Source organism: Schistocerca nitens, chromosome 2, assembly GCF_023898315.1.
Source record: "Schistocerca nitens isolate TAMUIC-IGC-003100 chromosome 2, iqSchNite1.1, whole genome shotgun sequence".
NCBI lineage: Eukaryota > Metazoa > Arthropoda > Insecta > Orthoptera > Acrididae > Schistocerca > Schistocerca nitens.
Window position 1 is genome coordinate 729,469,266 of NC_064615.1, and position 24,495 is coordinate 729,493,760.

At 36.9% G+C, this 24,495-nt stretch overlaps 1 protein-coding gene across 4 annotated transcripts in view; it reads left to right on the top strand.

The window, feature by feature from the left end:
* Positions 1 to 24,495, top strand: part of LOC126236930 (obscurin) — a 681,004-nt gene that overhangs the window by 372,636 nt on the left and 283,873 nt on the right. For all 4 annotated transcript variants that reach the window (XM_049946608.1, XM_049946610.1, XM_049946611.1 and 1 more), the window contains 2 exons: positions 14,164 to 14,284; positions 22,923 to 23,103. In XM_049946608.1, the coding sequence (XP_049802565.1) occupies positions 14,164 to 14,284; positions 22,923 to 23,103 (302 nt within the window). The remainder of the gene's footprint in view (positions 1 to 14,163; positions 14,285 to 22,922; positions 23,104 to 24,495) is intronic.

A 24,495-nucleotide genomic window follows, 5' to 3' on the forward strand; every position in this document is an offset into this window, starting at 1 on the left:
TTTTCAGTCTGCATTTAACATAGCATTCACTTTTCAATGAAATGTAGATATGCCAGGGACAACATTTAGTTTGGATCCCACATTGAACTATAGGTCCTCTTTCCCTGGTAAGATTACTGTGGTAGGTTCAGTGCACACTAGTTGCCAAAGTAATGTCCAGTTGAAAGATTTGGCCACACAGAATTATTATTATTATGTTATGCTCTACATTATGATGTTATGCTCTACCATCTGGTGAGCAAGATGTATGAGACAGGCGAAACACCCTCAGACTTCAAGAAAAATATAATAATTCCAATCCCAAAGAAAGCAAGTGTTGACAGATGTGAAAATTACCAAACTATCAGTTTAATAAGTCACAGCTGCAAAATACTAATGCGAATTTTTTACAGACGAATGGAAAAACTGGTAGAAGCGGACCTCGGGGAAGCTCAGTTTGGATTCCGTAGAAATGTTGGAACATGTGAGGCAATACTAACCTTACGACTTATCTTAGAAGAAAGATTAAGAAAAGGCAAACCTACATTTCTAGCATTTGTAGACTTAGAGAAAGCTTTTGACAATGTTGACTGGAATACTCTCTTTCAAATTCTGAAGGTGGCAGGGGTAAAATACACGGAGCGAAAGGCTATTTACAATTTGTACAGAAACCAGATGGCAGTAATAAGAGTCGAGGGGCATGAAAGGGAAGCAGTGGTTGGGAAAGGTGTGAGACAGGGTTGTAGCCTCTCCCCGATGTTATTCAATTTGTATATTGAGCAAGCAGTAAAGGAAACAAAAGAAAAATTCGGAGTAGGTATTAAAATTCATGGAGAAGAGATAAAAACTTTGAGGTTCGCCGATGACATTGTAATTCTGTCAGAGACAGCAAAGGACTTGGAAGAGCAGTTGAACGGAATGGACAGTGTCTTGAAAGGAGGATATAAGATGAACATCAACAAAAGCAAAACGAGGATAATGGAATGTAGTCAAATTAAATCGGGTGATGCTGAGGGAATTAGATTAGGAAATGAGACACTTAAAGTAGTAAAGGAGTTTTGCTATTTAGGGAGTAAAATAACTGATGATGCTCGAAGTAGAGAGGGTATAAAATGTAGACTGGCAATGGCAAGGAAATTGTTTCTGAAGAAGAAAAATTTGTTAACACTGAGTATAGATTTAAGTGTCAGGAAGTCATTTCTGAAAGTATTTGTATGGAGTGTAGCCATGTATGGAAGTGAAACATGGACGATAACTAGTTTGGACAAGAAGAGAATAGAAGCTTTTGAAATGTGGTGCTACAGAAGAATGCTGAAGATAAGGCGGGTAGATCACGTAACTAATGAGGAGGTATTGAATAGGATTGGGGAGAAGAGAAGTGTGTGGCACAATTTGACTAGAAGAAGGGATCGGTTGGTAGGACATGTTTTGAGGCATCAAGGGATCACAAATTTAGCATTGGAGGGCAGCATGGAGGGTAAAAATCGTAGAGGGAGGCCAAGAGATGAATACACCAAGCAGATTCAGAAGGATGTAGGTTGCAGTAGGTACTGGGAGATGAAGAAGCTTGCACAGGATAGAGTAGCATGGAGAGCTGCATCAAACCAGTCTCAGGACTGAAGACCACAACAACAATATGTTAGAGAATGCAACAGGGGAACCTGAAAGAAGAGCAATGAGATTAACTGGACTTCACAAAATATGTGTAGACTGACATTGATTCAGAATTATGTCAATCACATCAGGAACAATGTTATCCATGTCAGGTGCACATGCAGTCAGGTAATGATGTGGTTGCACTAACAGCACTAGTGAGCAGGCCATGACTAAGCATAGTTGATTTTTAAAGAATGTGTTTGAAAGAAACATTTGATACAGGTAAAAAATACTAACATTTATTGCATTTGTGGAACATAAAATTTCTTATTATTTGCAAGTGATGAACTGGTGGTGGAGGTTAGTGTTTAACGTCCCGTCGACAACGAGGTCATTAGAGACGGAGCGCAAGCTCAGGTTAGGGAAGGATTGGGAAGGAAATCAGCCGTGCCCTTTCAAAGGAACCATCCCGGCATTTGCCTGAGACGATTTAGGGAAATCATGGAAAACCTAAATCAGGATGGCTGGAGATGGGATTGAACCGTCGTCCTCCCGAATGTGAGTCCAGTGTCAAGTGCTGAACTATTTTGTGTTATATTCAAAGTTGCCACAAAACTCTAGATGGTCTCCATTGTATGATTATGAAGCTGGGACCATTTTATGGTTATTATGATTTTCATGACAGAAAAAGTTGTTCAGAACTAAAACTTAACTGAAACATGAGCATGACCATGTTTCTACATACTTTGTTAAACTCTTCTACGTGTATGCCACAATACCACAATAACGAGATTGTTGCACTGTGATATATCAGCAGAGTGTAATTATGTAATAATCTCTAATTGCATTTCTGAAGGTACAGCACATACTGCAACTGTGTAACTAAATTATGCATGCCAATCAAATATTATTTTTGAATACTTTTTGTTCAGTTATAGCTTAATCTTGTGATATCTGAACACTGAATCCATATCTGAATTCAGTTGTTCTTCTATTATGTATAGTTTTGGCTCAATTTGATTTCACTATAAAGTAGAAAAGTAACACTGCAAATGTAATTGAAATGAAAAGTAATTTAATTATTTTGGTATAAACAAAGATTTTATTGAAGTATAAACATGAAAACACCTCCTTTTACATAAGATTTATGTGCCAATTGGCTTTTAATTCCTTTCACTCATATCATTAGATCATCTTATGTAGCTTTTTATACAAGTAATTGCTTGTTGTTCATATCTATGAGGATACCAATGCTACTTTCCAACCATATCTGTATTCAAACAGCCCTAACATGATATTTTCATCAGTTTCATGTCTTGATGAAAGTACAGGGTGTTTCACCACTTTGTAGCATTTATTATATTCAACTTACAACTATAAATTGTACGTCAAATGAAAGAGCAACTCAAACAGTTTTGTTTATATATCTTTGCGCAAAGGAAAGAATATGGAATAACCAAGAGTAACTGAAGAACATGTTGAACGAGTGAGAGTCTTTGATGTGGAGACTCAAGAAAGCCCTTTGGAAGGCTAGTCGTGAATTAGCAATTCATCCAGTTGCGCACATTGTGTATGTTTCTCCAACTCAACTTCGGTGAAGTGTCGATTCATCACTGAAGACGACACAATCCAGAAGATCTTCATCATCATGCAGCAACATTTCATTTGAAAAGTTGTCATGTAAGCTATAATCTATAGGCTTTAGAACTTGTAAGAACTGAAAATGGTAATGATGTAGTTTAAGCATCTCATTAAAAGTTCCCACACAGACTCACTGGAATTGCTAATTCATGAGTAGCCTTCCGAAGGGGTGTGTTGTGTCTCCACGTCAAAGAATCTCACTCGTTCAATGCGTTCTTCAGTTACTCTTAGTTATTCCATACTCTTCCCTTTCTGCAAAGATATACAAACAAAACTGTTTGAGTTGCTCTTTCATTTGATGTACAATTTATAGTTGTTAGTTGAATATAATAAATCCTACAAAGTGATGAAACCGGTATATTCATTTTGAAACACCCTGTATTTACTGTGTTCTTCACTGACAGCACCCAATTTTTGGAAAAAAGCCAAGGTGGTTGCTCAAAAATTGAATCTTGTGGCTCATCAAGCATCCTATCTTCTTTAACTTTTCCAGCATCTTGGGTAAAATGGAAATAAAATTGGGTCCTTTTAGCTGCCCAAGGACTTAGCAACAAAGTCTTTGAACAGTATTCAAGGGTCTCTCTCATTTACAGTCATTTTTGATTCAGAGTTGGATTTGAACAAGGACAGATGAGAAAACATCTTACAGGGATACTTGGAACTTTCTTCATCTTTAGGTAAGGTATTTTCAAACTGTTTCACTGGCCCAATTTTATATGTAAAAGCAGTAATATAATTTTTTCTGTTTCACAAGGTTTTTGGGAAAAAAGAAGAAAATTCACAGATCTTGTCATAATATTTATGATGTATACTAACCAGTGAACCACTGCTACCAAAATTTCAACTTTGTATTATTATTGATTGAAATATTATATAAAACATGTTGTTGTGCTTTTCAGTCTGAAGACTGAGTTGATGCAGCACTCTATGCTAGTCTATACTGCACCAGCCCCTTAATCTCCGTATAAGTACTGCAACCTACATCCATTTGTATCTGCTTACTGTGTTCATCCCTTGGTCTCACTCTATAATTTTTAGCCCACCACCCCCATCCCCCACTTACCTCCAATACCAACTGTATCCTATCAACCAATCTCTACTTTTGGTCAAATTGTGCCATTGAGCATTCTTATATAGTACCACATTGCAAAGACTTCTTGTTTCTCCTTGTCTGAACTGCTTGTTGTCCACATTTCACTTCCAAACAATGTCACACTCCAGATAAATACCTCCAGAAAAGACTTCGTAACTTTTAAATTTATGTTTAGTCTTAATAAATTCCAGTTGTTCAGAAATGCTCTTCTTTCAAGTGCCAGTCTACATTTTATATCCTCTCTATTTGGCAGAATGCTCAAGATTAAATTGGTAAATCACATAACTAATAAGGAGGTGCTGTATCGAAGTGGGAAGAAAGGGAATTTACGGCAAAATTTGACAAAAAGTAGAGATCAGTTGATAGGATACAATTGGTACTGGAGGGAAGTGGGTGATAGGAGTGGGGGGCTAAAAACTGTAGAGTGAGACCAAGGGGTGAACATAGTAAGAAGAATCAAATGGATGTTAGTTGCAGTACTGTTTTATACATTATTTCAATCAATAATAATACAAAGTTGAAATTTTGGCAGCAGTGGTTCACTGGTTAGTATACCTCATAAATATTATGACAAGATCTTTGAATTTTCTTCTTTTTTTCCCAGAAACCTTGTGAAGCAGAAAAAAATTATGTTGCCACTTCTACATATTAAATTGGGTCCAATGAAACAGTTTGAGAATACCATACCTACAGATGAAGAAAGTTCCGAGTATTCCTGTAAGATTTTCCTCATCTGTCCTTGTTCAAATCCAACTCTGAATCAAAAATGACTGTAAATGAGAGAGACCCTTGAATACTGTTCAAAGACTTTGTTGCTAAGTCCTTGGGCAACAGAAAGGACTCTATTTATTTCCATTTTACCCAGAGTTTAAGAAGATAGGATGTTTGATGAGCCTCAAGATTCAGTTTTTGAACAGCCACCTTGTTTTTTTTTCCAAAAATTTATTTTACTGTCCAAATAAAAAGCTTGTCAACTACTTTTAGTGTCTCATTTCCTAATCCCATTCCCACAGTGACACCTAATTGAATTTGACTACTTTCCATTAACCCTTGTTTTACTTTTTTTGATGTTCATCATATTATCTCCTTTCAGGACACTATTAATTCCAGTCAGCTGCTCTTATAATTAGAGCTCCATTGGCAAACCACAAAGTTTTTATCTCTTGTCCCTTAATTTTAATTACCTTTTCAAATTTCTGATTTACTAATGTACAGATTGAATAACATCATGGATAGGCTTCAATGTGGTCTCACTCCCTGCTCAGCTACTTATTGCCTTTCATGTCTTTCAACTCTCTGTAACTGCAATATCATTTCTACACAAATTGTAAACAACTTTTTGCCTTCTGTATTTTATTCCTGTTGTCTTCAGAATTTCAAAAGGTGTATCCATTCAGCATTGTCCAAAGCTTTCTGTCAATCTGCAAATATTATAAATATAAGTTTGTCTGGCATTAACCTATCTTCTCAGGTGATTTGTAGGACCAGTATTGTCTCACGTTACTACATTTCTTCAAAATCCAAATTGAATTGCTCTTCTTCAAGGTCAGGCACCTGTCAGTTTGTCCATTCCTTTGTAAATAATTCATCTCAATATTGTGCAACCTTGACTTATTAAATTGATAGTTTGATAACATTTGCAACTGTCAGAATTTGTCATTTTTGGCATTTGAATTATTACATTCTGTTACGGTCTTGTTGAAGTCTGAGAATACCTCACTCATTCATATTTCTTGCACACCAGGTGGAATAATTTTGTCATGGCTGGATCTCTCAAGGATGTCATTAATTCTGTGGGAATTTTATGTACTCCAGAGGCCTTACTTTGAATCAAATCTTCAAGATCTGTCAAATTCTTCTCTTTCTATAATATAACTTTCAAGTCCATTTCCCTTGTATAGTCCCTCTATATATTCCTTCCACCTTTCAGCTCTTCCTTCTATGCTTATTATTGCTTTACATCTGAGCTCTAGATATTCGTAATGCAGCTTCTCTTTTCTCCAAAGATATCTTTAATTTTCCTGTAGGTGGTCTATCTTTTCCTTAGTTATACATGCTTCTACAGCCATGCATTTGCCGTCTAGCCATTACTGCTTAACCATTTTGCACTTTCTGTCAATCAAATTTTGTAGATTCCTGTATTTCATTGTTCCTACTACATTTGTTCCATTTTTATATCTTCTCCTTTTGTTAGTTAAGTTCAGTGTATGCTATGATTTCCAAGGATGTGTACGAGCTCTTATATTTTTACATATTTGACCCTGTGTTTACTTCACTATTTCATCTCTCAAAATGACCCATTCATCTTTTAGTGTCTTCCTTTCAACTTTTTCACCCAAATGATGCCTAAAGTTCCCTTTGAAACTCTCAGTAATGTCAGATTCTTTCAACATATCCAGATCTTGTCTCCTCAATTTACTACATCTTCACAATTTCTTCAGTTTTTACCTGCAGTTAATAAGCAGTAAATTATTATCAGAGTCCACATCTGCTCCTGAAAACATCTTACAGTTCAAAATCTGTTTCCGCAATCTATGTCTTGTTGGCATATAAACTTGTAGCATTGTGGTGGGTATTCCAATATTCGGATGACTTAAAGTGTGAGTGTGGATCTGGGTTATATCGGCTTATTCCTCCAAACCACCTTCCACTTCTTTACGAGATGATTTACTTGGAATTTGCAGCCACTCTTCATTACTGAATAGCCAGCTGCTGGAAACCCTCTTGAATTCTTCTCCGCCGAATAACACTAGGTATGGGAATTTTTAGACTCTTTCTACTTATGAAATAAGTAGACATACAAACTTTACTTTTTGTCAACTAACGACGTATTTGACCTCCGTACACAATAAAAATTTCGCTTTCCACATGAATATGTAACTTCCTGCACATATCTTGTACAGTCGGATATTAGAAACAAATTGAGTTACAGTTAAAAGAAAGTTGGTTTGGATACCATGACCTTTCTCATCATGAATCATAAAATGAGCCATTCCTCCAACAAGGTTGCATCAAGAGTCTACAAGAGTACTTTTTTTCAACTGTTCTTGTTTTAATAACAATAGTCAATGACACAATAAGCACAGAGCTGCATATAAACTCCATGGTTCTTCCTTACACACTCTATGGACTGCCCAAGGTACTTGTCGGTGCCGTCCGACCACCGCGTCTTCTTTCTTCCCGCGATTGATTTTAAACCTGCACACACAAACATGTGATGAGCAGTAGGTAGGATTCTATCATCCCACACTCATATCCATAATTTCATGTGTTTGAAGTGGTAGAAGGTTGAGTGGTTCTAGAATTTACACAGAAATTCTCTAATCACTACAGTATTGGCTTTGTGTGTATTTTGGCTCCAACAGAGTGTTCACTGTGCTGTTCATTGCATATTACCTAGATTTTCTATTTTCTTATTCATTATTAGACCTACTCCTGCATTATCCCTATTAAATTTTTTGTTGATAACCCTGTACTCATCTGACCAGAAGCTCTGTTCTTCCTACCATCCCCCTTAACTATTTCACCATATATAACTCCAATCTATCCATTTCCTTTTTTTAAACTTTCTCACCTAGCTATCTGACTAGGGGTTGTGACATTACATGCACCAACCCATAGAATGCCAGTTTTGTTTTTCATGGTGATGATATGCTGCTGAGTACCGTATTTACTCGAATCTAAGCCACACTCGAATCTAAGCTGCACCTGAAAATTGAGACTCGAAATAAAGGAAATAAAATTTCCCGAATCTAAGCCGCACCGGAAATTTGAGACTCGAAATTCAAGGGGAGAGTAAAGTTTTAGGCCGCACCTCCAAATCGAAACAAAGTTGGTCCATTGTAATATGAGACACAATTTAGGTCGAATGAATGACGATACAGCTACAGTAGTTTGGTTCGAGTCGTAAGCTTAGTAGTTAAGCTTTACCAGGTAGCCATTGCTATGCATCAGAAGCTCCGTCCGTATTTATATGGGTACCCTTCCTTTTTCACGTGCTTCGTCTGGTTTGAATCGATTGCTTATTTTGCTTTGATCTGATAAGTGCTGTTTTCTTTGTTATAGGTGTTTACGTCACTCTAAGCTGAAAATGCATTACTGTACTGTGTCACGCATTGTTTGTTGCATTCTGATAGTGCGTGTTTACGGCCTGTCGCCGCTCGCGGCATGGCTTGCTTTTGTGCACGCTACCACCGTTTACAATTAAAAGAAAAGAGAGTAATCGTCTCATTAGCGAAACAATGGCAAGAGACTGCTATTTGTTGTTACTTACACTGCTGCTTTCTTTGATAATGATCAACAAGTACCAAATAATAGACTGCGTATGATAGAACATGTTCTGAACGAGAGTTAGGCGAAAATGTTTCTCTGTTTGAAAATCTTAGCGGCCACTTCTTTAGTACATCAAATTCTGCACAGAAATTAGAGTCATCTTAGAATTAAAAATCTAGTCAGTTGCCGTGCTTCATTTCTGACTGTATCACTATTAGGCATAAGAATAATACGAATATAAACATTACATGATATGTATATTCTTCCGTGTTTGCTGTGTTGTCTCACTCTAGTTTCGTAGTTTATTAGGCAGACAGGATTTAAATGAGATAGCAGCAAACATGAAAGAATACATGGCAAAATTTTGATATTCGTATTATTCTTATGGTGAAGAGAATACTGCATGTGATTCACATTTCATCAGGTTCCTGTTAGCAACCATCTCTTCTCACAGGTAGGAAAAAATTCAGAAAGTAGAGTTGGCCATATTGACAACCATCCCAAACAGTCTTGCATGTCCGATTTTCGTAGTACATTGAAATTCTGCTACATCCGAAGATGAACAATACGGAATTTGTATTTACTTCGTTGGATAATGTATGAAAATGCAGTGGTCGAAACTCGGGGCGGAGAAAAAAAAAGCTCGTCTTTCACCTTTTTTTTATTTTATTTTTTTATTTTATTTACTGACGCGAAGGTTTTTGAGCCAGTATTTATCTTTGTGCCTACAAAGCATGCCTGTGTAGCGCTACATATATTCGGCGGCAGAAGTTAGTTGTGGCGGCACCTACCAACATTTTTCAGAACTTCCACTTGCTCTGCACTCGATTCTAAGCCGCAGGCAGCTTTTTGGATTACAAAAACCGGAAAAAAAGTGCAGCTTAGATTCGAGTAAATATGGTAGTCCCTGCTCAGAAATCTGAATTAGGGAGCTATTTTACCCCCATAATTTTTTACCCAAGAGGACACCCTTATCATACAAACCTACCATAGAGCAGCATGCCCTGGGAAAGACTGTGGCTGTAGTTTACCCTTGCTTTCAGTCATCTGCAGTACCAGCACAGCAATGCCAGGTTGGCTAGTGCTACATGGTCAGATCAGTCCATCATCCAGACTGTTGCCATTGCAGCTACTGAAAAGACTGACTGCTTTTCAGGAGTGACATGTTTGTCTGGACCCTCCATAGACATCCCTCTGTTATGATTGTACCTACAAAACAGACTGTCCCACTGAGGCACACAAGCCACCCCACCTTGGCAATATCCATAGTTCATGTGGGGGTATAAAACATATATAAGAGGTTCATCCAGAAAATAAAGACTTTTTAGTTATATAAAGCGAAAAAAAGTGTATTTATTGGAAAAACAGCTCAGTTACATATGTAAAGCTTCTTCCACTTCTCCGCATAATCACCACCTTCATTTAAACACTTGCCATATCTAGTCACAAGCTTCAGAATTCTCGTTATAGTCTTCTGCACACACACACACACACACACACACACACACACACACACACACACACACACACACACAAAGAGACATAAAACTTAAGGATGAAATCAACTTTTGCATGGTGTGGCACTACCAAACAACATAGCTCAATGAAACTTGGACCATGCACAGAAGAAATGCTACAGATAGTATACAAAGTAACTGGAAGAAGTACTCATTGACACTTTTTTTCAAAGACAATAATTACACAGAAGTCACTGCAATTCATCGTGGTCTTCTGGACGTTAGAAATGGTGGTAGATCATTATTAATATGCTGTGCGATCACTACAAATGCCAGTGCATGCTCTGTAATGTGCTCTCAAGCTGGCCACAGGGCTGGTAAGGTGTCCTTGTGGTAGGGTGGTCCATCCATCCACCAGTGCAGTTGACAACTGTTGGATGGTCATTGGTGCATGTGGGCATGCTGCAGTGCATTTCCCCAATGCACCTCACACATGCTTGATGGGATTTAATTCGGAGAACTAGCAGGCCAGTCCATTTGCCGAATATCCTCTCATTGCAAGAGGTCCTGCACATGCTCTGTTTGTTACAGTCGCACATCATCATCCACAAAAATGAAGTAGTCTGTTGCCATTCCTTACCTATTAGCTTGTCGAACATAATGTGAGACTTAGGTCAGTGAAATATGTTCATAGTGTCATATTAATTTCTGATAGCCCCAGGAAATATAAACAATTGTAACATTCATTATACTAGATTGCAGTGTAAATAAAAATGCTGTAATGTCAGCATTCTTTTTTACATAGTCATTATTCCTTTTGTTAATTTTACTTGGTGATTATAATTTTCATTTTATTATCTTGATGGATTAGTATATTTTGTCTTGTGTACATTCTGGTACTATTGATTTTTATTTGAAGATATCCAAGGTGATAACTGCACTTTGTTTTCACTGCAATATGTTTGCTATATAACAGGCCACAACTATGAGTGCAACTGAAGTAAATAAAGTTAATGACACTCATCATTGACACCATCTTCTCTTACTTTTCCATCTCTCTCTCTTTCTTTTTCTCTTCCCCTCCTCCCCCTCCCCCTCACCCACACCTTCCCCACCAACTCCTCTGATCATATCTTCATTTATTCAACAATTCCATAATTGATGTGGGATGGTCTAAAAGAATAGTTACAGAGGATAAGCGATGGGCTGATGAAAGTCAGAATAATGACAATGTGAAGAAATATAGAGGTGGTTCTGGTGTATGCTCCTAAATTGGGCTGTACATTTCAAGAGATGGAGGACTTTGAGGAAGAACTACAAACGCAATTAAATGAACGAAGGATAATAAACGTGGTAGCCTTGAACGCAGAAGTAGTGAGTGAAGGACAAGGGTATGAAAATGTACTGGGAGATGGAGGATGGGGAAGTAGAAATGAAGAAAGAAAGAGACTGCTAGAATTCTTCAAGAAAAATGGTTTAGTGATAGGTTACTCGAAGAAAGAGTGCCACAAAGTAACATGGCACAGCAGGAATCTAGTGCAGAAATCTTTGGTGATGAGTACAAGAACCACAAAGAAATGGGAGAAAACAGAAAACCAGTAGAGGAAAATTAGAATATGGAAACTCAAGGAATAGGAAATCAAAGAAGAATACTAGAAGATTACAAGGGAAAGGTTAGCAAAGGATAAACCAAAAAAAGGAGAAGAAGAATGTGGACAATTTGAAAATGCTATGGTAGAAGCTGCAGTAGCTGTATGTGGAAGGACAAGGGGCAAAAAACAGTGGAAGGAGGTACCATGGTGGAATTAGAGAGTTTGATGGAGGAAAATAGCAGAGGAAGTAAGAAAGTGCTACGTGGAATGGTCAGAAGTAAGAGGAGGGGTTTGTTAGAGCAAACATGATGGATAGAAATGGTAATGAGGTTAATAACAAAGAGATCCTGAAGATGTGTGGAAGGCGTACTTTGAGTATTTGCTAAATCTAAATGGACTTGGAGATGTGGATAACAGACTACAGGAAGTAGAAGTAATCTCAGGAGGGTGGGGGTAGCAACTGACATGGAAAGAAATGGAAATGGCACTGGACAAGATGGAAGGAGGGAAGGTGCCAGGTATGGATGAAGTAAGTGTTGAAATGGCAAAGCCAGCAGGGGACGTGGGAAACAGTGGCTGTATCCTGTGACGAGGGTGGTGTGGAATCAGAAGAAGACTCCAGAAGATTGGAAGGGTACATATTGTCCCTACATTCAAGAAAGGGAGTAGGTAGGATTGTAGAAACTACAGGGGAGTCACACTGATACCATACTGTGCCAAGGTATATGAAAAGATCCTGATGAGCAGAATCTGAACAAGGATCAAGAACAAATTGAGAGAGTAACAGAGTGGCTTCAGACATAGGAGGTTAACTGTTGACCTCATATTTGCAGTACTACTACAGATTTGTGAAAGACCTTATGATGGCCATTCTCAATACAGAGAAGGCATTTGATAGTGTCTGTAGAAGCAAGGTCTGAAAAGCACTAGAAAAGAAGGGAGTGGAAAAAGAGACAATAAACAGAGTGGAGGAGATGTACTGTGGAAGCATGACCTGTGTGAAAGTGGGAAATGAAAGGATGGGTTGGTTCAAGCAAAAAAAACAAGTGGTTTCCAACTGGGCAGTGCATTATCACCTCTCTTTTTCATTATGGTCTTGGGTGGCAGATGACTAATGCAGCAGAAAAAACTGAGGAAGATAAGACAAAAGCAAAGCATTCGTGGATGACTTGGTGACAATCTGGACTGAGGTAGGAGGCACAATAGTTAGCACACTGGAATTGCATTCAGGAGGATGACAGTTCAAACCTGTGTCCAGCGTGATTTAATTTTTCCATGATTTCCCTAAATCACTTCACGTAAATGCTGCGATGGTTACTTTAAAAGGGCACTGCCTGTTTCCTTCCCCAGTCCGAGCTTGTGCTCCATCTCTAATGACCTCATTGTCAGTGGGAAGTTAAACAATAATCTTCTCCTCCTCCTTGATGATCTTGGAAAATAGGGAGGAGGAGATTCAGGAACAGGTGGATGCTTTGGAAGGAACTGTGAGACAGTACGGAATGAAATTTAAATGTCAACAAATGTGAAATCATCCAGTGCACCTATAAAGAAAGATAGACCAACTAGTGGAGTAAGGATTGGAGGTGAACTGTTGAAGAAGATGGAAAGTATCAAGTGCTTGAGAAGTGTGGCAGAGGGAAATGGAAGAAATGAGAAAGAGATCAGTGAATGTGGCAGGCAGGCAGGAGCACTCCTGTGAAATGTTAGAAGCTAGGTTTGGAACAGAGGCATCTGAATTCAAGCAAATAAGTAATATATAGAAGTTATACATTCCAGTATTCACCTATGCACCCGAAACATGGTTAATAAAGAAAAGATATGTAAGAAAATTACAGGCATGTGAAATGTAGTTCCACAGAAGCAGGTTGGAGTAACAAGAAAACATAGGATGAGGGATGAAAGATAAAAGGATTTACCGAAAGAGTAACACAGGCAGAGCAGAGTAGAAACATCAAGGCTAAGATGGTATGGGTACTTAAAGAGTACAGAAAACAAGTGGATTCCCAAGAAGATACACAAAATGGAGATGCAAAGGAAACAACCAAGGGGAAGACCAGGGGATAGATGGCTGAGAAGTTTGGAGGATTGTGTAGAAAAAAAGAGGCAAGTTTTGTGTATGCCTCCTGCTTCTGCTACTCAACAGGTTGTTCCTTTACCCATACATTACTTAATACATGAATAATGTCATGACCACTTTCTGGCTTAGTTTATTCTATATCTTAAGTATTGAGTTTTGGAATATTTCCATTACGAGATGAACTAAATATTTTCTTTATCAGACAACAATGATCTGGTTAAACGATATTGCTTATAGAATGTTACCCATTTTAAAATTCATACCACTATTTGATTTTAAGAAAGCCTTTTATTCAATATTTGAGTACTTTATGATATACCTGTAAACTTCTTTGTGTAATAGATTACAGGTCAATATGCTATTAATTCCTTTCATTTTTCAGTGAGGTTATTTTTATGTGGTTTATAAAACTTGTAATCACATAAATTAAAACTGTCTGTGTCTTAATTTTTTCAGCTGTGAATGAATTCCGAAAGCCAAAGATTAAGATTCCACTCAAAGATGTAGCAGTGTGCAAGAATGAAGACTCTGAACTAACATGTGTATTTATAGGTGATCCTGTACCAACAGTGACCTGGTAATTTCCACTTTTATACTTAGAAAAAGTATGAAACTGTTCTTTCTCAAACTACAGTATTTAATGATGAAAGGAATAGTGTTAAGCAGAGTTGCTATGGATAATATTTTCATTTAAACCGAAATTCAGTTTTTAAGACCATCATTTCTCTAAAACGAGTTACCCACTAAGTGGTAGCATTTGTTTGTCATTCAGTGAGTGATTTGCTTACAAGGCATAAGAAGGCTGAGCTATTAAAAATATAATAATCTTTGTTACACTTGAATAGCTTCTAGAGACTAGGATGAGACACTCTTAATATGGATCAAAATGTGGTCCAGTGGTGCATCAGAAGAATCAGTATTATATTATTTACAATTCAATTTAAAAGTCACTTAACCCTCTGTCAGATGCAACCAGCTTCTCTGGCATAGCTGATATATTTTTGTTCTGATCTTCTCTTTAAGGTAGCGTAGGATTTCCCACTGCTAGTAACTTCATATCTTCAAGTTCTGTTGGCAACATGGTTTATATGCCCCAGGACAGCTGGAAAAAACCTGCAAATTTTTTCATCCGGGAGAAAGCAAAGAAAAAAAAAGAAAAAAAAAAGAAATGGGAATTTAATTTTTCATTATTGTAGTTTTCAGTTAAATTTTTGTAATTTTGACTGGTAAAAACTGATACTCTAACAAGGGATATTACTGTATCCCACTACTGCAGAATATTACTGCAGCAATAAAACATAAACAAGAGAAAAAAACACAAAATAAAACTTCAGTTGCAAAGGCAATGCACCATTTACAACAACAAAACATGGTGCACCCACTAGAGTCTGCCAACAGCAAAATGTGTCAAAGGCCTTAGGACGAAGACTATGCAATACTTTGCAGCAATAAACTGGTTTCTATGAGCGTTACATCAGAACTGTTTACATTAGGTTCATTTGAGCAGTTGCCAGTGCGCTGAGGCACATGCACAGTTGATTTGTGTATGAGCAGTATCTTCTCCCATTCCCTACTAATTGAAGTGTGGCTGTTAGGTGTATCGGTAGTAGCAGCAAGCAGCCAGATGCTAAAGAGCAAAATTTTTTTGGCATGCTCTAGCTGCCAGATTCGTTCTTGCACGACGGAGTTTTTCGAGTTGCAGTGGGGAGAGGGATAGACCCATGTGTATGTTTAGTGATTTTGATGTTTCCTCTTCATTTATGGCTCCCACATCAAATGAAAATAAAACATATTTCTGTGGCTAGGAGCTATCAAGTGAATTAAAATACATTCACATAATTACGGAAGGCAAAAATATATTATTAGTTTCAGTGTTCTGATTTTATTTCCACATTTTTGGCAGTTAGGCATTAATCACCATGCAGAACAATGAAATTATTTTTGTCACTTTGCTAAAGGAATTTGGCTTTTATCAATTAGGTGTGTAAAGCTGCTTGAAGGTACCATTTTTATTTGCCAGTTTATAGAAGTCAGAGTCTTCTATTTCAACAACAACTGCTAACACATTTTGGCTTTCTGTACGACCACGCTCGACATCAGGGACTTGTATTCGTACATTATCACCAATCTGAGCAGAAGGAAGTTGTTTTTGTGAGGTTTGTAACATCTTTGTTGCTTCCAGTAGAAAATTTTCTTTTGTGGCCGCTCTTTTTGTAGAAATCAACTCGTGTTTTTCAGACAGAATTTGATGTGAAGACATTGTAGGTTGTAGGTCTTCTTCAATATTTTTCTTTGGAAAATGGTTTTTGGTATGACAACTGCTCAAATTTTTTTATAAGCATTAACAGTTTCTTCAAGCTCTTCTTCAGTTTCAGAAGTATTGGCAATTTCTTCGAGTTGTTCTTCAGTTTCAATATTTGCAATTTGTATGCCAGGCAAAAAAGATGATGCTATGCCTCTTTTTGCTTTAACACCAGACATGTTTTCATAAGGACTTTGGCATATTCCTCCGTGGTATGTAGTGTTCTTGGCAAATTGAACAAAGGATAAACCATCTGACCATTTATTTGTATCGATATTGTTCATCCATGCAGTTAGCATATTCTGTATATCCTGATTGGCCCTTTCAACTGAGCCTTGTGTTTGACTGTGATGAGGCTTTCCATGAACTATTTTAACATCTTTCCACATAGCGCATATTTCGGATATGACTTGATTACTAAATTCTCTACCATTATCTGATTGAAATATTGCTGGTGCATGAAAGAATGTGATGCACTACTTCTTCAGCTCTTTTAGTTTTCAAAGGTCATAGCTGGACAAACTTAGTTAAATGATCTTGATACACTATTATGAACTTATATTCGCCATCTCTGTTTGACTGCAGGTCTATCAGATCAACTTGACATCTTGAGTTCAATTCAGAACTAACCATTGGCTTCACAACAATACCTTTCTTAGGTGCACTGTGTTTCATTTGACACTGTTTGCATAAATTGAAATACAACATTACAACTTAATATTTGATATTTTTGTATTTAACTTGCAACTCTTCAAGCATATGTGTTCTTCCTCCATGGCCTATTCTGATGTGAGTTTCATATAGTATACTGTACAATTCTTCATTGGTAACATAATACTGTATGTTCGCTTCCCCTGGTTTTAATGGTAAAATTAACTTCTTTTCATTATTAATTTTTAAAACATCAAAATGTTTTAATCGTCTGCAATCCAAAGGTGTGTTGCATTTAATTTTAGCAGAAACCACTTCAGAAAGTATTTTGGAATACTTTTCTTGAGAAAAATAAAAACAATTGTCTCCTTGTTTACCCGCAATTAATGCATTTAACTTTTAAGGAAAAAGATCACGCTTTACTGCAGTATCCATTTAGTATTAATTAGGGTATCAGAAAAAAAATTAAGAAAACGTTGCTCGCTTTATCAAAGCTTGCATAAGACTGACAAAACTGATTGACTCCAAGCAGAACAAAGGATTTGGCAGGAGAGAGCCAGTCGCTTGTTTTTTGACTCTACTGTTTTGGACCTCCACCAGAGCATATCTGTGATTGTCGACACACACCAGAGAGGGTCCGAATGTACAACAATGTAATGAAATATTCGTTCTTTCACCAACGTATTTTGTATCTGTTGACATTCACCGGTGAAAGTCGACATTGTCCAATTTCGGTCATTCACGGTGACATATATATGAACATACAGGCTTCCTACATCATCCCAGCTGTGCATTCACAATAACGCCTGTTTTCTGGCGCTCTCTGGCAACTGCAGAAATGGACCTATTTCTAACAGGTCTCAGTAAACTATTGTGAATGGTGGTTCGAGAAGAGTGGCTTTCAAAGTAAATTTTGTTTTATGTGAGATGAATTATGTTACGTGTGAGAATGTGGGATGAATTTCTTAAATCACAGAGCATTTGGCTCTTGTTTAGCACTTCACACTGTGAGGACCAGCCGCTCAGAAGACTTTTGAGCCCAAAGACCAGACATTTATGTCATTATTTTAAAGTTTACTGGCACATTTGTGGGATGTATCTTAAAGTGCAACACATGCAAAAAGAAAAGGATCAGTATTGCATGTGAAAGCTTAGGTTCCCTTGTAGCTTACTAATCTTCAAGACCAATATTATATGTAAAAGCTTAGCTTTTCTGTAGCTACACTATGCATAACAATGTAAACCATTAACTTTTCCTCTTTGTTTATTCACACTACTTAACAGTGATCTTGCTATTGGCTGAGTACATCACATGTCCTATCCTCTGAATATCTGCTGTCATCTGGGGAGATCATGTGACATTATGTATGATTGGCTTACAAAAGGGCAATCTTGATTTCAATACTCCAGAATCTAACATGCTGTGTTTGGTGGAATTCTAATTTTGACTTTTGTAATACGAAAATATGCAGCATATATGTTGCTGCACATCAAAGGTCTTTCTGGATTGTCATTTTTCTCCCATTTCCTAAAGTGCAAGTGTGCAAAATGTTAACATTCAATGGACTGATAAGTTTTACAGTTCCAAGGGAAAATCTACTGTTACTTAAAAGTGTATTTTTTAGCCGAGATATCCTGGAAAAATCCAGGATTTTTTCTTTCCTTGCACCCCACAAGACTCATAGAGAGTAGGTGTGATCCTTCAAACTTATGTTCCTTTGTGAAGTCAGTATTTTTCTCATTTGATGGTCAAATAAAATGAAGTTTGTGTACAATGTTTGGAAATATGTTGTGTTTTGGACACCAGCCTTCAAGGTACATTGTGTCTTTACACATATTTATTGTGGTATTGTCTCTCATGTATACCAGAGTCTTTGCAGAATGTCTTAGAATTTCTGTAATTTTTGTAACCCATCTCATCTAAAAACATACAGAATTTATGATTTGTGATGGTGAGGAAGACCTATTAACTCAGTCTTGGTGAACTATGCCAAAGAAGTATGAAAGAGACTTAAGGAAGCAAGCTCCATTTTAAAATCTAGAGTTTTAATTATTTGCAAATACATATTTGATGTGCCCCTTGTTGTCTTGATAACTGTTTAATTTCATCATTACCCATTTTGGAGAGCTTCCAGTTTAATGGTCGTAATTTTAATAAACCATTGTTTCACAAGTATGCCCGCTTAGCTGAATGGTAAAGTGTTTGTCTACCATGCAGCAGGCCCGGGTTCAATTCCCAGCCAGGTTGGAGATTTTCTCCACTTGTGGGCTGGGTGTTGTGTTGTCCTCATTTCATCATCACTGATGTCCACCTCCGTAGTGTACCGGTAGTGTTACCGCCTACAACGCAGGGGGCCCGGGTTTGATTCCCAGCAGGGGACTGGGTGTTGTGTGTCCTTTATCATCATTTTCATTATCATTGGCTCACAACTCGCCGAAATGGCGTCAACTAAAAACAACTTGCAATACGGCGGCCGAACTTCCCAAATGGGGCCTCCAGACCAACAATGCCATACGATCATTTCATTTCATATCATCACTGACACGCAAGTCGCCCAATGTGGCATCACCTGAAATAAGACTTGCAGCCCGGCGGCCAAACTTCGCTGGGTGGGACCTCCCAGCTGATAATGCCACATGATCATTTAATTTCATTTTTTTTATTGTTTCACATAGCTTTAATAATTAGCTCAATTTCATTGTATTTTTTGGTGATTGGCAGTATAGTACATAATCTATTACTTTATTTTATTACTTAAGTGCCAACTGTTGCAGTGGCAGGCCTTTATGCACAGTGTTAAGTTACATTCAGTCTAGTTATTGACTCAAATAAGTCAAAAAAACTTTACATTAAAGAAGATATCATAGAACAGTTTAATAACAGGTTAAAAAGCATGCCTGATGAAGGGAACAAAACAACAAACTTAATGTAATATGAGAAATATCACTCTTGAATTAGTGACATTTGAAGTTTGTGTTCCTCATTTGCAAGACGATAAATAATTTGACAAAAAACTGAAAAAGAACCCAATACATAAAGTTAGTCTCACTAGACAGATGAGTGACTATGCTAGCTGAGATGCAGTCCAGTCTCATTAATGTGACCACCACCTGTGTTTGACTTTAACACGCAATAACCACTCACAGATGGTAGTGAAGGGTATGTAAAGTGTGTTTGGGGGACATGGAAAACAGTGCAGTAATTGTCATCATGCAGAAAGAGATCAGTTTATCTGACGTCCAAAAGGGTATGGTTGTTGGCTGCTGGGTCAAGGGTGGAAGCATTTCCAAAATGGCATAGTTCATAAACTGTTTGCGTGCTGCCATAGTTAAAGTGTATTGTGCATGGAAAAATAGTGCTATCCAAAGCTAGTGCTGGGACGACTATGGTGCACATTGGTCCATAGATGATAGGGGTGAACAATGGCTGCGAAGCTGTATATGGGCAAATGTACATGCAACTGTTGAACAACAGACTGCCCAGATCAGGGGTTCCCAACAATATTTTCTTGAGGACCCTCTCATCGAGCATGATTGGTACCTTGTCTTATCACAGTATCAAGGTCCTAAAAAAGCCAAATTAAGAGTCTTTTTATACGTTTTCTATTTCTGGTACTTAGAAAAAACATTTACATATTCATTATTGAAAAATCAGCTGCAAAGAGGCAGCAAGCGTACTCTAACAGCATACAGCAGAACTATTTGCCTCTATCTAATTCTAGTTTAGCGCTAGAGTGTGCTAGTGTCAGTTGGCTCTAGGAAGACGCTAGACACAGAAGTTAGCATTCGCTAAAGCTCTGCTCATGCAGGAAGCTGTCAAAACAAAAAATCTGTTATCATATGAAATATATTTTTTATTCTAATAGCATCTTGCGGACCCCCTCTGGCATAGCTTGCGGACCCCTGGGGGTCCATGGACCACCTGTTGGGAACCATTGGCCCAGATGAACCAACAGTGTATCGTGAATGACAGTCATCATTTACTCGAGATGTGTATTGGAAGGCTTGTAATGTAGCCAGTAAACACATCCCGTGACTTGAAAATTAGCAATATAGAAGAATGAAATTGAGTAACAGGTCTTGATAATGGGTTTATCACCATTGTGGTTGATACACATTATGGAAATATGTGAACACATATTGTATGTCAATGAGTGTTATCACATTGATCATTGTGGCACAGTATGTTGTCAAAAATCATGTGATTCTTACCTGTCCAAACAGTTAAATACTTGGAGACCCTTGAAGAATGAAGACACTAGTAAAACATTTATTATATTAATGAGAAACACCACCAACATTTGATTATTCACCAAATCAATTGATAGAATAATTCTATTTGCAGGTCAGTGTGTTTTATGTTTAATTATAGGTCAGAGTATTACAAGGTTACTACAAGCTACAGTTGTGTGTGCTACTGGAACAAAAAGATGTAAACTTTGGAAAATTGTGATGAGAAAAATTAAATACACCTGAAGTTGAACTATTTAAGTAAATTGTCATACTGAAGATCATAGATTTTAGTTTCAATACATTTGAATAAACTGGTGTCTGTGCGACAGTGTAGAGATTTTAAAACATATATATCAGTTTCACTAATAGCATTTCACAGAATAATGCAATGAGAGTATTTATTAAGATATTGTTAATAGGTAGTAAACATTTGTGAATGATTCAGTAATTGCCATGTTCATTCATTTTTATATTTTCTCTGTGCTTCAAGTTGTATTCACTTCTTTAGCACAATATCTACGTGAAAATAGTGCAGCTAAACTAAAACTGAGTTTACTTAATATACTGAACATATTTAATTTGACTTGCAAATGCAAACTAATGTCTATAGTCAGTTATATGTTTCAGTTACAATTAGGTGTATACAGATGTTGATTTGAGTTTATAATTTAGTTTTTTTGCATTTTACTAATCCTATTGTCCTGGTTTTAACACACACACACACACACAAGACTTTTATTCACAAGACAGTCATGGTGCTTTCTTTAGGCCATACAATTTAATATGTCTCTGGCATAGGCATACAGCCTAGACTAATGTCTACAGTCAGTTACATGGTTCAGTTACAATTAGGTGTATACAGATGTTAGTTTGCATTATTAAGTAAATTTCTTAATATTGTATAATTCATTATTTTGAAAGAGACAATCTAATGATGGTTTTTTAAGATGTCAACTCCAGTTATGACATAATGTGTGTGACCAAAGACGGAAAAATACAATAAAATAATTTTTATAAAACTGAGTTTATGTTGAAAATAAATTCCCCCTTTTTACTTAACCAATGTCTGAAGATGGCCTTGTAACCCAAAAACCAGTTAACACAATAAAAGTAAATTTCCCCTTCTCATAAAGTTAGTTCAAAGGAGAACAGGAGTTGAAGTCACTGACAAAATAGTTTCAGGCCATTCATGGTTATCCAAATAAAACCACATATTATCAGAGATTGCATGCATATAATATTTGGCAGTATAACCTACTATTCAACAAAACCTTTTCAAATTTTTAGCTGGAAAAGAATATTCAATGTTCAGATAAATTAATACTCATCTTTTTATGAACATACTTTCCAAATATATCTATCTTGAGGCAGAAAATAAGTAACTACTGCAAATGTAGCGCACAATGTAAACATAAGGTGCCTTCACAGAAAAGTGAGATAATATAGTTTATTAAAACTTTACAAATTGTTGATTCTCTGTGCTTCAGGCTGTATTCACCTCTACATGAAAACAGTGCAGCTAAACTAAAACTGAATTTACTTAATATACTGAACATATTTAAATGATCACATCCTCTCTCTCTCTCTCTCTCTCTCTCTCTCTCTCTCTCTCTCTCTCTCTCTCTCTCTCTAAGTCTGTATTCTGCAAGCTGCAGTGTGGCATACGGCAGATACCGGTACACTGTGCAACGTAGTAATTTTTCTCTATTTTCCCATTTATGAATGAGGTACCTTTTCATAACCCATAATATCAATTTTTTAAAAAAATTTTCTTGTCTTTATTACATGAGGTTTAAGTTGTAAGGAATAGCTACTGACAAAAATATCAATCGAATGAGCACATGATGAACCTCAGTGTCTCCATTACAGTTTAATAATGGGAATGTTAATATTATTAAAATTTAATTTTTAAAAATTAGTCACTGGACATAAAATGGAGGTAGTAAAAATACTTTGTCACACATCATTGTAGGGACTTGGGAAACTCAAGTTACAGTGGTTTTCTAAATTGGATTTTCCATTATTGTAGGTTCCATAATGGAGAAAAAGTAACAGAAGATGAGAGGCACATATTTACTGCTGCAACAAAAGACATTGGAGATGGATTAAAAGAGACTACATTTACCCTTAAAATTCCATCTGGCCAACATGGTGACACAGGCCAATATAAAATCAAGGCTACAAACAAATTTGGAGAAGATGAAAGCAGTGTAAGTATTAATGTTTTGTTAATATGTAGATACACAGCACTTTGACTGGCGAATGGGCATTGGAGCTAGATCCATGATACATTACATTTCAGATATTGTTAGGGAATTCAATATTCCAAGCTCCACAGTGACAAGAGTGTGCCAAGAATACAAAATTTCAGGCATTACCTCTCACCATGGATAACACAGTGGCTGATGGCCTACACTTAACAACAGCATGTTTTTGTAGAGTTGTCAGTGCTAACAGACAAGCAACACTCCCTGATTTTACCACAGGAATTAATGTGGGGCATACAGTGAATATCAATTAGGACAGTGTGGTAAAATTTGGTAGTAATGGGCTATGACAGCAGACAACCTGCATGAATGCCTTTGGTAACAGCACAGCATCACCTGCAGTGCCTCTCCTGGGCTTGTGCCCATATTGTTTGGACCTTAGATGACCATGGCCTGGTCAGATTGCCTGACGTGAATCCCAATGCACATTTATGAGACACGACAGCAAGGTCAGTTTGTGCACAGAAACCTGAACCAGCAGTACTTCTGCGATTATGGACAGCTGTAGACGCAACATGGCACATTATTTCTGCAGGAACTTTTAGTGACTTGTTGAGTCTGTGCGACATCAAGTTGCTGCATACACCAGGCAAAAGGAAGTTCGAAATGATATTAGGAGGTTTGCCCTGACTTTTGTCGCCTCAGTGTATTTGGCTAATCTCAGGAACCACTGCAGTGATTTTGATATGGTTTCCACAAATAGAAATGATTGATTCACAAGAAAGGTTTCTGTGCATAACATAAAAATATTTTGTGCAAATTGGCTGAAATATGATGAATTAAAGTCCCCCCACTGCTGTGAAAATGATGCCATTGTCATTTAGTGGTGAAACACACAACTCCTTGTTGGAATCATCCATATACATTATAAATTAAAATCCCCTCTGTGTTATGAAAGAGTTTGTATCCATTTTTGAAAGTAACTGTCCTGAAAATATAATTATCTGTATTAATGGGAAGTCATTAAAGAAACTTGTGAACACTACGGATATTAGAATCCCTTCACAATGAGAAAAGGACTTGTACAAAAGAGCCACAACAAGTAATAATCCAAACATACTTCTATATTATAAACTGTATATACTGTAAAATATTAAGAAACGTTTTTTTAAAAAATACAGGAGTTTGCTCATAATCATCTGAAATTGACATATCAGATAGTAAAATAAAATCAACATGGAATATTGTCAAAAGAGAGGCAGTTAAAGAAGCTATAGAAAATGATATTCTTTCTGCTGAGCTGAATAGAAGCATTGTAAATGCTGTAGCAGATATTTTTAATTACTACTTTAAAAAAGTAGATAAAATTTTGTGCAAATAATTCAGAAAATACAA